The sequence below is a fragment of the Varroa destructor genome, unplaced genomic scaffold (assembly GCF_002443255.2).
Source record: "Varroa destructor unplaced genomic scaffold, Vdes_3.0 BEIS01000003.1, whole genome shotgun sequence".
In the NCBI taxonomy this organism is placed as follows: domain Eukaryota; kingdom Metazoa; phylum Arthropoda; class Arachnida; order Mesostigmata; family Varroidae; genus Varroa; species Varroa destructor.
In genome coordinates, this window is record NW_019211456.1 from 55,643,135 (window position 1) to 55,662,280 (window position 19,146).

The following is a 19,146-nucleotide window of genomic DNA, read 5'->3' on the forward strand; positions in this document are numbered from 1 at the left end:
TCCTATATACACCTTTTTTAGAAATACGATAATTTATCACACGTGATTCGAATACAATTTTACATACTCAAAGTCTAATAATAATAATAATTTGTGTTTATGTGCTGCCGTACCCCATTGCCATTATTTATGTCATTGGGGTACTTTTTGTCATTATTTTAGTTATCTATGTCCATTAGTTTCGAGCATAAAGTATCTAGATACTTAGTCCGTTGTCTTTGTCAAGATATAATATTTTGCCTAGAGAGCGATCTTCCTTTGGGTTAATTCATTTCGATAACCCTGGTCAACATGTTTTGAGCTTAGAAGAAATGCGTAAACTATAATGATGTTGCATTTATTAGAATGACTGTGCGTCATTCAAAGGTAGATCTGGAAATATAGGAAATACTGTGAAATGATTCGCAAAGCCCTTTGATTTTTTTGAATTTCCGGGAAAAACTGATGGTGATGAAGACGGCGAGCGTACCTGATTGATGGCATTTTGATTAAATTGCGCACTCTAAGTAAATCGATGGACGAAAATGATCGAATGAATTGCGAACGTTTCCTACATGCTACGCAGAAGTTCAATGCTTATTATTCGTTTGCGAAGCGATATACAAGGTGCAGCATAAGCACTTCACGGAGGAAAAGGAACGAGGAGATAGGCTCATGCACTTCGCGTTTTAACGTCGAAATATATTGCCAACCGGTTGCTAACACTGGCACACACCTGAGTTCGAACATAATGCAATGACCGAACGATCGTAGTAGATCCTAGTTATCATTTGTACAAGCTATCAAGCTGAAGCTAATTACATTAGGTAGATATGTTTTATGCTAGGTTTTAATCGAGCGATCTCTATTGTTTCCAGCTGTGCGCTCAACAGTAAATGAGATGATACTAGTTGCAGGAACATTGTAATTTCATTTATATACATTACATTTTCTGACAAATTTCAAGCATTTGTAGCAGATCTTCAATTCAATCTTCGGGCAATCAAAAATGCTGAACACTACTGAGTGAATAGCATTTTCTAGTTGGTTAGTCTTTTTTCTAATTACATTTTCTTGACAATTTATTAGATGATTTGCCCCCAGATAAACCTACAAATTTTAAGAAACTGCACAAATGGACCAAGTAACGCATTATCTAATTACTTGTAAAAAAACGCCTTTGCTTTAATCATCAAAACCTTGTGCATCGATTCAAATTGCAAATAATTCCCTCAAAGCCTAAGACAAGAGGTGTATTCCGTATTTCCACCATAGAGATTGTAAATTATCACACATCGTAAAATATTGATAGATAAAGGTCACTGTGTGTTATTATTCTACAGTTGTGGCACTTTAATACTGACCATCGAGTAACGATCATTGTTGTTTGTACGTGGTGCAAAATTGTATATCACCACTGTTCTTGTTTGCCCATGTACAATTTACGCAGTGGAGCGCCGTTTATTATAATGTGTACACACTAAAACGGATGAAAACTAAAGCGTGCAATATATATATATATGCTAAAATGAGTAAAAACATCGATTGCACATTTTACACAACACATATATCTCAATGAGAGCATTTTTAGCACCGCTATAAAATGAATTTCTGTCTACTTGACGTCAAGTGAAGACGGGTGAAGTGCAAGTTAGCAAGCACGTATGCAAGATGTTTGGTGCTTCTCAAAACCCGCTAGCATAGTTTCTTTTCTGCTTGCGTAAATATTGTGACCTGCGTATATCAAGGATGGAAATGGGGTACTTTAAGTGTTTTCTTTTGCAGCTTGATACAAACATTATTTAGACGAAATTTAAGGATAGTGTTTTACTAAAACAGTATATTTATAATTAAAAAAGTCCGTGTGATAGTCATGACTCGACTGGTTTCTGGTTGGTGAAGGTTTATAAACAAAAGAAAGGCAGGTTTATAACTTAAGAGAGCCATAAATTTTTATCGTTGAGAACAATTGCTGATTAGCAGTGGTTAGTAAGACGACCATAAGCCTCAACATCATTTACAAGGGTAGATGCGATTTCGACCATATTAATTGGACGCATGTCAACAACAATGGCAAGATCATGGACAGCATCTAATAATCGCAAACTCGCTAGACATCTACAAATTTCGCGCAAGGCCATTCCAATAATTATGGAATTTAATAAGTATATTTTATTATAAATTGATTCTAGAGGAGGATTGACTTTCTCTATATATAATTGCTGATTGGACAAGTCAAACAAAGCACTTCGACGATTACAATGAGGTCGTTATCCACACCAGAGCGTCCCCTTACGACTAAAAAAAGTAATCATGCACACAGAATGCGCTGAAACCCTTAAGACAGGTCCTCCCGTAGATGCTGATCGTGGTTAAGCAAGCAGACTATCATCCTCACCGTAATCGTCAGGGCTGTTCGATAAAAGATTTGTCTCGTTTATTAGCATAGTTGAGCACTAGGGTTTGTCACCTAATCATTGTCACTACTTTTGCTGTGTACCTTGAAGGCAAGAACAGCTTATTAACTGGATACTTCGTAATGTCCAAACGTGCTGTCTGGTTTTAGTCCTTGTATTAACAAAAAAATGGGCTCAAATAAGTACGATATCATTACCAGGCGAACCAGGCGAATACTGAAAAGTATCTGGTGGCGAAGCAACTGTTCGTTGGCATTTAAGATCGAGCGAACATTCATATTTGTAACTAGGCAATTTTGATAAAATCGCCAAAGCTCAGGTGAATACATACTCAGAACCATAAGCTCGCGTAGCGAATCATTCTCTAGATAGCCTCCATACCTGTAAAATAAGTCTAGTGCAGGACGATTCTTATACTGTAAGGCTGACCATAGATCGAAGTTCAAGGTGCATACTGTTCGTAAGTCGCAGTGCAACTATGATAGTTGTGTTATTATTTGAGATACAGATTCTATGCGTATTTTATCTTTAAATTCTAATTTAGGATATGACATAGCATTATATTGTAATGGCAAGTCGGCTTGACAGAATTCGCTTTACTGGACTTCGCACAGTCATCAAAGTGGTTGATGGAACAAAGTTCACAGACGGCATTTTAAAAGTGCATCGCACGTACCTGATTCGACACTTATGGTTTATATATAAACACGTTTTATCCATTTACTGGCCTCAATTTAATTTTTTGCTCCTGGTAATTTAGTTCTCGGCAATATCTGGCTTTTGATACCATACGCCAGAAGTGACTTCGCATAGTGCCGCATTGTAAACGTTTTGTCATCATTATCCTAAAAAGTATGGCTGACTTTCCTTCTAATCAAAATCAAAGTCACTTACGGTTACTGTGTTACGTCTACTTAAATTTAAATTATAGGTTATCACCATAAACACTAAGAACCAGAAAATGACTAAAGCGGACTTTGCGTTTCTCCAGTTATAAAATAAATGAGTACAATGATTCGTAGTGATCCATTTTTGTCTTGGTTATTATTCATGTTATTCTATGTCAATGATCTCTATCTCCGTTTTTGTCACATACACTTTGTCTTTACAGCTTCATTTTTGTTACTCCCGCACGATCATCCCGATTCGATGCTTATCGTACGACGGATTTACTTAATGAAGAAGAGGTCCGGGCTCAACCAGTTAGTAGACGCTTTACCAGTTGAGTTTTATTGAGCTGCCCTGCTCGGAGCAGGAGCTCTAGGCAATGCTAATCTATCAAGAGCCATTTGTGCATTAAAAGCTGCAGCACTGGCCGATGAATGCCTTGTTAACATTGAGTAGTACTCGGGATCCGCGGTTTCACAGATACACGCGCCTAGAGCGGATCGGGTCACAGTCATGCCTGCAACAAAATTTTTTCCTTTACTAACACAGACTAATTCTACACAAGTTACACACTCTGGCATACCTTGCCTATCTGGCATATAATGGCTAACTATCGAGGCTTGCCAGATATAAGAATGTATACTCGAATATTCAGAATGACAAACGACCCACATAACTTTTATTTTTTCGCAAAGGTCACTAACAATAAAGCGGAATACAGTACCAAATGCAACGATTTACCATCTAGCCATACCATGTTCCACCCTTATAAACATATCAATGATCTATTACCATTCATCTCAAACCTGACTTTCGAACGCCACCTGAAGTACAAAAGTGAAGTACTGGCTTCGAATAACAACGTATCGTTAATCTATTATGTGAGCGAGAATCCATTCGCCAAACTTTTTGCTCTCTCGCTGAGGAGGTGCTATATTTTCCTAAATTCTTAAAACGCCGTTTCTTCGGATCAACTGTATGTTGATAAAACCTTCACTAAGTAGTAACTTCATATAGGTATATCCAATAAATTGGGTGAGGACCGACAGCTCTGCATAAACAGTTTTTACCGCCTAGGAAGGGGGCTTAACCTTTGTGCTATTTCCTAGATCTGTTTGTCTAAGGTAAGCTTTAGACTAAATCTTCAATTTTAATATTTATTCTCTGTTATACAAAAGGCAATTATCCAGCTCATATAAGGAGAAGTTAAATTACTAATTTGATTACTATCTCTAATTAATTATGCATATGGAGAAGGCTTCCTTCTTCTACTTCTGCTAATTAGCAGTACGCAACCCAAAGGAACTAAACGATGAATATGAAGGCCAAAACAGAACTGCTGTATTCATATTTCAATTAGGATAAAGAAGAATATGAACGACGCAAATGCTGTGTAGCTATACTGCTTGTCAGGCAGTAAACAAATGACTGATTTTTCTATACCTTGTAGAGTCGTCCATCTAGCCGTGATAGGGTCGTACGCATCGACCTGCGAGATTGTCGATTGACCGTTGAAACCTCCGATGGCAAAAATGCGTCCTTCGAACGACGCAGCTCCGAAATTGCTTCGAACAGTTGGCATGTCACCCAATCGTTCCCAACGGTCGCGACGTTCGTCATATCTGATAAAAGTTACAAAAAAATCAAAAACCGTTGATATATAATTTAGCACGTCTATATACTACTTTCACACCATAAGAAAGAAGTGATAGCGATTTTGTAATGTTAACCGACATGGGAAACTTATTTAAAGGGGGAAAGCCAATAAGAACGGTACAGCACTGTGATTGGCTCATTTTAAGAGCTCGGTGTAACAATAACGGTAAAATAAGTGTGTCAATACGACTAAAAAAACGTTTTTTATATAATATCGGCATGTTCTTATTAATCTGTCTTTCGTTACGTCTATAAAATATGAAAAATAAATATATGAAATTAAATAAAAATAAAAAGAAATCGAAAAATCGTCAGTCTTGTAAAAATTTTTAAATATTCGGGGGGCAGCGAGTGTGCAGACTTCAAAGATGAACTCTAGGCGTTCTCATCAAATTCTATTTCTGAGGTGCAAATGGGCGCACCAGTAAAACAGGACAACCTAAGCATATTCCGAATATTTACGGTTCTGTATATACCTTTCAACAGAACAAAGTCTTTCTCTTCCGTTATATCCGCCAAGCACTACAAGTCGCCCATCGTGACTCACGCAGCGGACGCCACTTCGAGGAGATGACATACTGCGCACCTGGAATTATATTGAAGTAATTCAAAACGCATACGTATTGATTTCTATTCGACCTACAAGTTTAGTAACAGTATTGTAGTGAACAGTATGAAATAAACATTGCAATTCTCAATGGCGTGTTTAATTAAGCGTATTTTTTAGCGTACGCCAGAATATAAAGCAGATACACACGCAATTCGTAGAATTCTTCTGGCGTCTCAGAGGTATTGAGACCTACACGGCCATATGAAGAAATCCAAGATAATGCAGCACATATCCTTTCTTATCGTGTTGCCCGCGTTCCAATCTGATATTTTCGGACGATCACATAAAGCAACCCTTAAGCTACGTCTATATATAAATTCGGAGATGCATTTTCACTAAATATGCTTTAGCCAAGAAAATGCCTTTCACCTAACGGAGCACAAATTGTTACTGCATAACATTATTTTGCTTGGCTATCTTATCTATTTAATCCACTAATTCTCCCGTGTAATACCAGTAGAAAACGGAGACAATTATATCCAGCATCACTCAAGAAACAGGCGTACCCTTTTTGTTACATGCGGTCTGCTTTGGACATAAACAGATTTATATCACTAGAGGTAAAATACCATAAGTGTGCAGAGGACATGAAAAAACTGCTGCTTAGTCCATTCGATTTCGTACTATTGTCCACAAAGCCGCCGACAACACCGTTCACAATCTGTCAAAAACGGCATGCTGCTACAACACAATAAATGCATTGTATGGAACTGACGCTCTTTGACTTACGTATTGGTTGATGCCGTTGGATCTCTGTCGCAAGAAATCGCAGCATACGCATTATAGCTAGACGTAAGTCCGCCGTCATTGAGGTGTTGCAAAAGCAAAATATAAAGTTTCCGCGACATGATAAAATACCATGGTAAACCATTTAAATTTTACACGTTAACATTTCATTACTCCTAAAGTATACGTAGATACGGAAGATTTTTTCACTTGGCGCAAATCCAAATGAGCCTACCAAGCCGGATGCTCATCAGTTTAACTCGTAATAATAAAATGAGTTTTCGCTACTGTGATGTTTACTGTGGCATTGTATGGAAATGTAAGATCGTATATACTATAGCAATCCCCTGTGATTAAATGACAACGTTGTCTATTCTTTTGTTCTATATTAAAAACCACGAACTCTGCTTTTTGACTAGACTTTTCATGGGAACGTCAGTAGGAATTATCTGTGCAGTTTCTAGAAACAGTCATTAGTTACTATTTAAATTTTCTTAAGTCGTTAAAATGCATCTTTTGAGTCTACACACGGCGTGCATTGTACGTGCATTGTATGTTCAAAATGTAAGCAATCATAAATCCTTTAGTTTTGGTATTCACGTTTGAATGAGCAACAAAAGCAGACAATTTGTATATCTATAGGCAAGTCAGAATTAACCGAATTCTACTTGTTTATTGTCTATGACATTTTGGTAAAATACTTTATATTGCTTACCAGTGTCCAGGCATTTGTTTTTGGATCATAGAATTCGACGGACGGCAAAACTCCGTCACCAGTAAAGCCCCCTACAATGAAAATTTTCGAACCGACGGTCGCTGCACAGGCATCGCTTCGAATCGCGTTCATCGGTGCGATCATAGTCCACGTATTTTCTACACGTTCACACCATTGCAATCGCTATTATTGTTAGGCTAAAGTAGAGAAGAGCCTTAGAGTTTTGGTAATGTTTCTTTTGAAAAAAAGGAATATCATTAAGGATCGGGTTAAAGATTTTACAGCGGAAGTAAAATTTTTGAAGAATCGGTATCTTAGAGATACAACACTATGCTGTGCTTACGTAGGTGTAACCACGAAATTGGCTTACTCGACCTTTTACACACTTCTTGAATGGCCAAATAGGCTGAGGAGATAGGCCCAAGATAGGTCTACACAACAACCACAAAGAATCTATAGTAAACCTATCGAATGTCCGATCACTTCAATATATTTGTTCTTTGCGAAACTGTCTAAAGGCTGCCCTCGTAGGCATTAAAACATTAAGCAGAGGAAACATCATCTAACCAGATTTGATAATTTGTTGAACAGAGCTGTAACGTGTTTCAGAGGGTTTGAGCAAAAACGATGGCGAAAACGAATATCTATATAAAAATAAGCTAAAGCTTTAGGCGAACTAAAGAAAGCTACTCATACAATTTCTTCTCTCTGATTAAGAACGCTAGTTTTCACGAATTCAAGGCCTCAAATGACATACGCATTCATTTTTCGTATGAAATAAAGGAATAACAAAAATTAGAATTGTTTTCTATAACGATTCTAATTTAAATAAAAGGAGATCCTAACTAACCAATTGCCAAAGTTCTAAAGGCAAGGTATTCTGGGTCTAATTAAACGAACGTGCCTTAACTGTCATTTTCGTACTTGTACGTGGGTTTTCTTAATAACTGGCAACTACCACTGTGCTGTCACAAGCATTATATGTCTATATTTCAATGAACACCTTGAGCTTCTGGCCATTGGATCGCTAATATAGAAGCACTGGATTTCCAAAAATCGTTTACTTCTCGACTAACGTGTCTATGATCACCTTGGCTGACATAATTCACCTTGAATGTCGTACTTTTCAGCAGTGTTTGTTCGTGATGTTCCATCGTACCCGCCTAATGCATAGATGACCTTTTCGTCAAGAACTGCTGTCGAGACGTAGCACCTTTCTCGGTGCATTGGCGCTCGTTCGCTCCAGCGGTGTGCGCCACTATCATAACATCGAACGTCGTTGAAGCAATTGGTGCCATCAAATCCCCCAATCATATACAAACGCGGTCCTACGCCCACAAGGCCGTGGTAAGCGCGAGGTTGGACATCGTTATCCTAAAACAGACCTTCGGTCTCAATAATACAGGCCCATATTTCACAGATCTTTCTCAACTATTACTAAGTAAGAATCATAAGATTATCAGATTAGAAAATAGGAACAACTACAGCCTGCCTAGAGCTTTAGGAACTCTAGCAGTTTTACAGCGATTAAATCATTTTTGCTGCAAACACTATTTGAGTTTCCTTTGAATTAAAGAGCAGACTGAATTATAGAAGAAGCACTCGATTCACACAGTCATCAATCGTTGTCTCTGGGAGAAGCCCATCTGAAGAATACCCTGTAAAACGGGGTTAATTTGCAGTTGAGGTTTTACGACCCATGGAGACCGTCCGGGCTTTATCAATTTATGCATTTTCTGTTTATTAATTAAACCCAAAGTGCACTTAAACAACATTGAACTATATATAATTTTTAATATGTTTGAAGCGTTATCTATAACAGCTTAGAGGTGAAATTTCTTGTCGCATCCGATAAATGGTTGCGCACTCGAAAGTATTTTTTTCCGCATTATTTTAAGTTAAAACTTCAAATCCCAACTAGAGTACGAATGAGAGTAAGTGGCTGCTTGTCGGTGGCTACACTCAGTTTGACGGCAAAAGTCTTCGTTCTTAACGAAATCATCTTTTCTATTTACGGACGTAAACTTCCTGCGGCACTGCAGTTCATCTGCAGTTTTCTGAAGGGTCATAAGTGAGGAAACGAATTAATAATAAAGTGCCGTGTTTATCAACAGTTAGGTTGTAATTATCGAAACCACAAGCTTTACTGTGGCTTAGCAAGAAATACGTATAACGTCCTCGGGAGGCGATATATACATCGCCTCTTAGGAATGTATATACGAGAGCGCGCACTGTAAAATGGCAAATAATTAAACGCAGATAAAGCTTCAGTTACAAACTGGCGGAAACACGATGAAACCTGGTGTGTACTTTTGAATCAAAAGTGCACTGGTGTTTAAAACATCCCAGAACGTATAGGTCTAAATGGCCAAAGGTCACAAAATCGGTCGTAACGACTAAAGTGTCTAAATCAGTTAATCCAATAAGAACAGTTTAAAAATAATGCCAAAAAAATGGATAGCTATATAAGCGAAATTAGTCAGGGTTGTACTAAGTTATAAGCACAATTTGCTTGGGATTAATGAGTACGTATTATGATGTCTATTGGCATTTATATAGTGATCGAATATTGTCTCACACACCTGTGACAAAGCATACCATCTGTGGGCGCGGTTATCGTAGGCCTCTACTAATGCGGAAGCTTGACCACCACTCCACCCGCCTATGGCAAATAGTGTCTCGCGGCTGACCCGTGGCCGCAGCATGTACAAGTCGACGTCCATGAACGTTGTCGGCTGCCGCTCAACGTAATGCATGTTCTATTTGCAGAGCATGAAAGATTATTTGGTTGATAGAATAGAACAACTATCCATAAATACAGATCCGCAACTATTAAAGTCTTCAACAGAGAAATTTCTATCAAAGCACTTGGCTGTTGATTACGATACCTGCTGGATACTTGTTACGACCTTAGCAAGCTCGGTGCATTCAGGGAGCGATGCAAGCGCTATCAGCTGCGGCAGTGCCTTAGTCCGCAGATACGACTCGCCGCAATATATAAAACGAACTTTTTGCAAAATATCAGCAAGGTGGCGGTACCTGGTGGGTTCAAATGAAGAGAGACAGTAAATTCATGTCATTATGTTCTTACGGATGACGCAGATTGCTTCCATCCTGTATTGAATAAGCAAGTTCCTTCCACTAAACATCAATTCTTTTTCGCGCACTCGTCCTGTGTCTGCTGCTTGCTAAAGAAGTTACGCTCAAAACTCGTATGCGAATCGAAGTTAGTTCGTTGTATAAAGTTTATTGACCGTCAACATGTTTTATGTTGGCCTTCATGAGAGCCTATTAACAAAGGTGTAAGGCATTATGAAATTGTTTTATATAATTTACTTATAGTAGTGACGTAATAAGTCATCAGATAAACTTCAGAGTCAGGAACGTATAAAAAAGTATGAAGTTAGTGTTAAATGCCTGGTCTGCAGTACTCATTAAGCTGCAAATCCCCCATATTATAACGTGCCCACTGTTACTGGAATGCATTACCAGAAACAAATCATAAGTTCGCTATTGCTATTTTATATTTCTATATAGTTCCAACCCTTTCTTTCAATAACTGTCTTTAACCAAAACTAAATACCCAGTGTGACAAACATGTAGGATTTTTAGATATAAATGCATCATCAGTACAACGTTTAGTTGAAGATCATATTCGAATTAGTGGTAACTTGAGACAAGGGACGGAAGACAAGATAAGAAAAATAGTGTTTCTAATACAGTAGTAATAATAGTTGTAAAAAGAATGCATTATAACACTACCGTGATAAGTACCTAGATATGAGGCCCAGTGTCCGTAAACAAGATTCGCAGATTGCAGACATTAACTCTCTCATCACACACGAAGAATTTTTATAATTGTAGTATTTATAAGACTATTGAAAAGAAAAAAGTCGTCATATACATATACCTAAAAATGGCCCGCTGTACCCTTACCACGAGCTACCTTGTACTACAGCTTTTAGCAATAATCAGTGTTGGTAATTGATTAAAACTAGATTTAAGGACCCTTGACCAAACGTGATTGTCTATATTTCTAAATGTTTGTGTTATTTGCAGCAATAATGCCTATCTGTCTGAAATTGAGTTATTCCATGTGATTCCATCTAGCTACCGTTTGTTACTGCAGCACTTTACTTATTTAGGTTCTTTTTTTTAATATGACGCTTTCAGCATAAGTTCGAATTTCGATTATGCCGCAATAGGGGGCTTTAGTCATCATCTACCGGCTTCGCGGGCCAGCAACACACCTCGGAATCCAACCGATAATATTATAATAAATATAGAATCTGACAACTAATTTGCTAAAGGAAATCAATTGAATTGATATGGTTGATATTGATTGATATGAAAACATTGAAGGAATAGTTTATTTTGTAATAATACAGTGCTAGTGTGCTCACCACAATCTTATGTATAGGCTTCTAACAGCTATAATGACCGAAGAAGCTGGCTATCTTCCGAAGTTCTTAATTTCGGGTTTGAGGTAAGTATTTTGTGGTGAAGGATTAGTGCGACTGGCGGGCAGTTTCCACCAGTCGAGGACCGATACCTTCAACAATTAACAACAATAAAACGTCACTATACCTGAAACTGCTCTAGACTTTTGGAGGAAATGTTTGGGTGAAGAATAGGGGCAAGTCTCAAAAATATAGTGAAGTTAGTTGTAGCTGACGGTTGATGATACTAGATAACCAAAATCGGATGTAGATGTTTAACATCTTTTATTATATAGAAAACTCTAAATATAAAATTCCTCCTCTATTATTGTAATAACTGGCAGACACTAGATATAGTACCTTTCGTTTTTCTGATGGTTAGCCCATGTTAAAACTGTTTCGAATACAGTAATCTCTTGAGGGGCATCTAGGAGATCACTTCGTATGACTTCAAGCAAAATAGATGCAGGTAACTGAAGAAGCTGACTAACTGATCGCGAAACGATGGAAGAAAAATGAGTGCTCAGGATGTGGATGGCGCGTACACGTATTGGGTTGATTTCACGACGTATACCTGCCCAGTAGAAATCAGTCACTATTAATCTCTCCCGATCACTTCTTGCCGTAGCCAATCCTAATTAAAACACGTACATTAATCAAGTTTTAACAAGCCACTATCCTAGCTTGCCATATTGCCTTAAATAAGCTCAAGAAAACCAAAGCTAAGACTGCTCTATGCTTCTGTCGACCAATACCGACGAACCTTATATAACTACAGAACAGGGTTTCGTGAACAACCTAAATGTGGGTTGTACTGTGACACTATTCACCCAGGTCCATCGTTCAGACGTTACCGAAGCTGTCTAAATTGCAAATGGTGTTTTGCAAACAAAAATAAAAGGTGCAAGTACCATATGATTTAACATATTTATCGAAAATTGTCTTAAATAAAGCTGAAGCAATATAAAACGGTTATTTGCGTTTTTTTTTAGGTAGCCTTGATCTAAAAATGGCCGCGTATGCAAAATCTTGAATTCTGAATTTCTACACGAGGCCAATAAGCATGCCTATTATAGAGCGACCTTTTGACCATTCCTGGCAACTGTCGAATGGAATCAATGCCCTAAACGTTATGTGCTTAGAACTTGCTCATTTTGGTAATGACAATTTTCTTCAATTCCATGTGGCAAAATTACGGGGAACAAACCATGTGAGTGTCACGTACCAATTTCCAGCAACATTTCAAGGCAATTGTACTCGTCCAGACAGCGATGCCAAAATGTCACACAAGCATCAACAGCTTCTCTGCAACCAAAGAACATGGCTGCATCATGAAGCTCCGTCGCATTGTTTAGCGTGATTGTGAAGGCTGTAATCAGATTAGAAAGTCAAGTGACAGTAATTATAAATACTATAACTATCACCTGACTTGGCAATGCACTGGCAGTCGTTAATCGGGACACCGGTTAAAGAAACCACTTCTAGTCTGAGAAAAATTATTGAATTAATTAGCCAAAGTTCTTCAATATAACTGCCTTATAGTAATCTTGAAGTGCTAATTTTGAATTGGATTCAATTAAGCGTATTATAAATAGTGCTGAGCAATAAAATGCCCACTGAAAACCAGAAGCTTTTTTAATTTGCTACTTTTATGAGGGTTCGTTGCACAAGAACGGCGGGCAAGACCGTATTTTATACATACATACTAGTTTCTCACTATCATCTGCACTAGTGACAAATGGCAATATGAAAATTTCTACAAAAAATAGTTTTTAGTTAATTTTTTTCAAATTAGTAGACGAACAGCAATAGCTTTACGAAAACTACAGACATATCCACTTACGCGGGTTTCCCATTGAGAGGGTACGGTGAAGGTATTTACATAAGATGCGGACTGCGTCTACAGAAAGTGAGTCTGGCAGCTCCAATTCAATGTCTTCTTTATTCAATCCTAACATTTGCCTATGCGTAAGTTCCTGTTGAACTGCACTGCAATCTCGAAGAGCAGGAATCCATACAGGCAGACGGTGCTGTTTTCCTTCCCCTGGAATTAATAAGGTAATCTTTTTGAATGAATCTACATGAGTTTATTACATTTTTTATGCAAAAGCCTATTAAACAAATCAGTTTCCCAAAACTGTCATCTCTACCCACACCTAACAAAGCTATTGACGTATTTTCGACCCGATGCAGCCTTCACTCTTCTTGAAAATGGATAAGATACGAACGGATTAACTACGTTACTTGGGCTAAGCCCAACTTGATTTCTAATCCTTCCGATAATCTACGCTTACGAACAACGGCCAAGTACATAATCCTACAACAAGATATATGCCATGAAGTGTCAGTTGATCGACACGTTTTCTTATTCGTTAAGAAAATTATCGCTCCGATGCCTGCGAAATAATGATACGTTTGGTTGTACTGCTAGCAGTATTTAATTAGTCAGTTTTTGTTGCTAAAGGAAGTCTGGTATTGATAAAGCGACCAGATCAAGTGGTAGTAAAATTAACTATCTGTTGCCTTTATTAAAATAAATGATCATGACTGATAGGGTAGCGCTTGTTAATGCCTTTAGTAATCAATAATAATATGACAGCTATCATCAAACGGCATGATCATCCATAACAGTAAGGTTGGCCTTCGAGCAGTTATCATAAAACAAGTGTTATTGCCAACTCGTCTTTTTTGGTTCCCTATTGCCACGCTGGTATAGTACGAGCAGCACTGAAAATTCATACAGTGTCATCATTCTGTGGTTAAAACGCCAATTCAGTGAACGTTGCTCAAACCTAAGCACAACTGCTCGCTTTTTTCGTTCTATGTTTATCCGGACTAAGCCCGAAATTACAGGCAGATGTGTAGCAGTATTGTGATTTCCTGAAGTACCCACAAACGAATTATAGCTTGGTATAGAGCCTTGCGACGAGACGCTGATTTTTGGTGCCTAGTTTTGCAACGGGATTCAATCTAGTGCCACGGTTCCCATAAGTGTTCCGGTAAAAATCACTTGTAGTCACCGTAAGTAGTCGATTAACGTTTTTAGTCCAGCGCTTGATTTAAAATGAGCCAAAGAAACGTTGCAGACAGACAATTATTTGCTTTGCAGTTAAAATCTGCTTAGTTCTTGTCCTATATATATTTAACCTGTATAGCTACACGCTTAATATATAGATAAATGAAATGAACGGTATACGATACACGGTTTTCACGATAGGTTCAGTACAATAACTACGGGCTGTGCTCGTACCTTAACTAAGTTTCCAATTAGATTGATGACTACCTATCTGTATTCTGAAACATACTTAATAACTCACGACGCATGACGTACTTAATAACGCACAATAACTAGTATTTTATGCCGAATATCAATACAGATATTCAGAATGCATACAGAATTTTCGTCAATTAATTTTCCTTTTTCTCCCCCTGGACAGTCTCACTTCGTGTATGCAGTGGAGCGAGAATTCTTTAACAATTTGAAAAATGGGCTAAACAAAAAATGTATTTACAAGTTCTCTTTTCTGGAACAACTTAATGAATGGGCGTTTTTACAAAGTAGATAATCCTACCGCATGCGACCATTTCGTGCACAAAAACCATACAATTGGCAAAAACCTCTCATGATTTTCGCATGAATAAGAATATTTGACGCACACATACAAATGTGTATGTCCTAGCAAGTACATATCACTTGCTATATATATATATATATATATGTGGTGTCATGGTGTCATAAAAGGCTTAAATATGTTTGACACAAACCAGTGGAGGCAGGCTTCTTCAGTGAGAGACTGGCATCGTAAAGAAGAGCATCGTCTACCTCTTTACCGGGCCATTCGACGGCATCAGATACCTCATCAGCGATCATCTGAGGTAGTATGGCCTGCCTTTGTCCTGTTGCAGTTGTAACCATCACTTTTTGGGCAACAGGGATACCTGTTGTTTCCCCTAACTTTCCCCGGTCAATCGGTCTTCGTTGTTATCTATGCGCCGCGACAGAGAAATCATGGTTATCATCCCGCGCGCTTGGCATTTTAGATTTCAACTATCGTCATCGGACACAAACACGCGCCTATAGCACTACATACATATTTGAAATGAAGAAAACTTGGTAGAACGTCATGTTAGACTTTGCAGACCACAAACGGTCTTGGTCCCATTCAAAACATCTCAACCAAAACGTCGATTTACCAAATGTGTCTATACGTCTCAATTCATCATCAGAATCTACGTTAAATAGCGTACTTAATTCGCGAGCAATCATATCAAAACTAGTATACGTAGGCGAAACGAGACGCAAGGTAGAACATCGAATCTTTAAACTGTATACACCTACGACTGTCATGAATGATAACGCACACAGAATATTCAACGGCACGGACGTTTTCAGGCCTAACTTAATGTTGTAATTTGAGACTCCTCAAATCACATAGAAAATGTGAGCACGCACATCTTCTCCACAGAACTATAGAAAAAAATAGCTTTTAAAAACGTTTGGTTACAGTAGGAGCAGTGTACTGGTAAAACATAGTAACCCGGTTTTACGCTGTCTCATCGACAGTTTTGATTTGCAATTAATTTTAGCGGGTTGAAAATAGAACCAGGACTATTAAGGTTTTATCATAAATTCTATTTGTTCTTAAAACTAAGTCGAACAAACATACGTAAAGAACAGACGAATACAATTCAGTTTTTGACACGTCTAATCAGTGCTGAGGCGGCCGGGAAGACGTGTTAAAGGTAAGCTCTTGATTTGGAAGCCTTTCAACGCCAGTAAGTATGGGAATAATCAAAATACGTAATCTCCACATTGCTTCCTCGTGAACTCCTACGGACGGCCAAAGAGGTTTCTTTAGATTTTTTTTTTTAGAAACATTACATGATCGTATGCGCGTGAATCTGCACGCTAGCTCAGACGGCTAGATCTCTGGTTGACAAAGCCATGAATTGCTGGCTGCAGACACGATCTACTTGGTCTTGTATGAACACACCCTTTGTGAAATAGAAAAGGATAATAAATCTTTGTAAATAAAGAAATTTCTTTGATATTCGGGAAAATCAAAGAAAGCTCGCTACCAAAAGTGCAGAACTCTCAGTTGCCTAAAAACCTTGAGGAATGTGCAGGATCTGTGTTATTATTAGAGCATCTCGAATTATGCTTTATTTGGATTCTTATTCTTCTGTCCGTCATTATATACATTTTTGTCATTAACCTCTCGTTATTGGTAATCCCAGAAGTTTTAAATGTACGGGGCTCGTTATAACTAAAGACTTCAGCATCCACTGAAACATTTCTGCACACTTGAAACCGGCTGGTTGGCCGGTCGATACCAGCGTAGGGGAGCCAAGTCACGAGAATTATTCGTGAAGACTGGCAATGATGCATAATAACGATTGCTCCTATTAACGATTATAAATTATCCAGTAATCTGTAAGGTTGTTACAGGCGAATAACTTCAACTATGTGGCACTAACTGACAATATCTGGCTGGTAAATATTCCAGTCTTCTAGAAGCTTGTGACTGAGGCCAGGTTGAGTTTTTAGAAATAAGTTCAGGACGAAAAATACCTTTTACGCTCAAAGATAAAAGCTCAGTAATATAGGTTTGTGTTCCTTGAAAATAAAGAAAGGCGAAGGTAAGGTGAACTGAAATAAACAACTGTACGAATTAAGGCAAAGGCTCATTTTACGTGACTACGGAAACCTAGCAATTCCCTATGATGGCGAGTTCATGTATGTTCAAAAACGTTTGAAGAGTCGATTGAATACAAACAAACAAAGGAACCCGAAGTTTATATTCCAATTTTCCAAATTTTCGCTACGGCAAACCTCCTAATTTTTTTCGTTACATGAATAAATTTCAATTTACCCTCCAAATGCATGTGTATAATCTACATATCACATAGAGAGTTGTAGTAGTAATACACCTTGACTTAAACCAAAAGGAAAGCAAAAAAATAATTTAGTTCAAGCCACTACCGTACTACCTATGAGGGTATACCGACAAAAGTAGCGCACCTTTAAACTTACATCATCTTTGAACTAAACAAATGGAAACAATTATTTTCTAGTAGAACTGCAAGATGTCTTTTTTATAAATTTCAAATTAAGCCGAAAACATCTCGAGCTGTATGCTTACTATTTGCTTTACTCTAATTATTTTTATTGTACATTACATCTTTGAGACAAATGGTATCTGCATTATAGGCATGGCTCACTTCCTAATAATCACACATGCTTCTAGTGGAAATACAATTACATAAAGATGCAACCTCAACTAAAGTTCTCTGATAATAATTTTATAACTCACAGTTCGAAGAACACCAATCTTAGGCGACAGATATTCTAAAGCTTTGGTCCAAGATCGACTAACAGATCTTACAATTGTATTATAAGATCTGTTATGGTATCTCATCTTGATGCCATTCTACCTGAACACCTGTCATTGAAGCTGTACTCCGCGTTTTCTCTATACGCGCCTTATAGTTTCATTAACAACTCTTAATAAATGTCAACAATAAACTTGCCTTAAACGAACAAACTTACTGATCTTAGACTGCAAGGCTTTCGCTACTCATTCAACTGGTGAAGGGATGTTTTGTTTGAAAACTAAGCGATTATCTGCTTTCATTGGTCCGCAAGCGGAAAATTTTTCTGTAATATATACGTTTACGTAAAACGCGTAACCTGATCGACCTATCGACAAAGCCTAATATCTTTTGCTTTGCACCAGTTAAATTGCATGGAAGAACCAGCTTTACCCTGAGACAATATAACTAGCGATATCTTTCCGGTACGTGCTTATTTTAATTACCACCCACGTTTTGGCTTAAAAATGCTAATTTTCCTAAAATCTACGTTTTTTCTCGCGTAATCAGACCGTGACACAGAACGATAACCGTAACGATCGCTCCTTCGTTCCATCGAAGTTTGACTTCAGCAGATCATAAGCTGCTCATTTTCCGCACAAATTCAACAGAGTGGTGTGCACCAGAGCCGTAGGCATAAATTTGGAATTGCAGAAGTCGATATTCATAGTCTGCTTCCTTCCCGGTTGGAGTGAAGACGAAGGGGAGGAGGCCGAACTTTCATGGAATTTATATGCATATTCTATGAACAGAAGTTGGCATATATACAAACAAAATTCCATCAGTTTTTTGGCTGAAACATTTAGCGCCTACAAGTCATTACTTATTACTCGTTCTCGTACTGTATAAAGGAAAGTGGAAGCCTTCGAATTCTTGTGGTTCAGCCATATCAGTTCCACTTCTTGAGTACTGAAACACAACTGCTACCGAATTCAGCTGAACAACAGTGCGTACATATATATATACATATAAGAGGCGAAACATTACTTTTTTTTACCTTTAAAGGCGATCAACCGAATTTCGCTTCCTACAATTATTTTATATGTCTTGCGTCATCGTTAGGGAATAACGAATTAGTTAGATCTTTAGCTGGGTAGAAACTTTCTTCATTGAAGCTGTCGTTGTAAAAGTGATACAGCTGCGCCTTATTATTATTTTATGCAATACATAAAAAATAAATATACCATACAATTATAAATGTTCTTTATGGTACCAATGGCTGTATAGCAAACAATGTGTATATCAAACACTAATCAGACGAAAGGCAGAAGTGAAAAAATTGATTCCTAGTATATATATTCGACGCACCCTCTTTGGTGCATATTGGTTGCATAGACGCGCCTC

At 37.9% G+C, this 19,146-nt stretch overlaps 1 protein-coding gene across 9 annotated transcripts; it reads right to left on the reverse strand.

Annotated features, from left to right (window-relative positions):
- Window positions 1-3,415: 3,415 nt before the first annotated feature.
- On the reverse strand, window positions 3,416-18,454 carry LOC111247960 (kelch-like protein 10). 9 transcript variants are annotated; one of them, XM_086984422.1, is made up of 12 exons: window positions 18,315-18,432; window positions 15,196-15,416; window positions 13,274-13,474; window positions 12,656-12,799; window positions 11,791-12,004; window positions 9,880-10,030; window positions 9,574-9,750; window positions 8,101-8,365; window positions 6,992-7,149; window positions 5,417-5,526; window positions 4,728-4,906; window positions 3,416-3,801 (listed from the first exon to the last, which is right to left on the reverse strand). In XM_086984422.1, exons 2-12 carry the CDS (start codon window positions 15,344-15,346, stop codon window positions 3,626-3,628), a joined length of 1,926 nt encoding a protein of 641 aa, XP_086840548.1. In that variant the 5' UTR covers window positions 15,347-15,416; window positions 18,315-18,432; the 3' UTR covers window positions 3,416-3,625. The 9 variants fall into 9 exon arrangements, with proteins under 9 accessions (XP_086840548.1, XP_022655305.1, XP_086840549.1 ...); XM_022799570.2 differs by having other exon boundaries at window positions 17,981-18,407; XM_086984423.1 differs by lacking the exon at window positions 18,315-18,432 and adding an exon at window positions 17,745-17,965.
- Window positions 18,455-19,146: the final 692 nt, after the last annotated feature.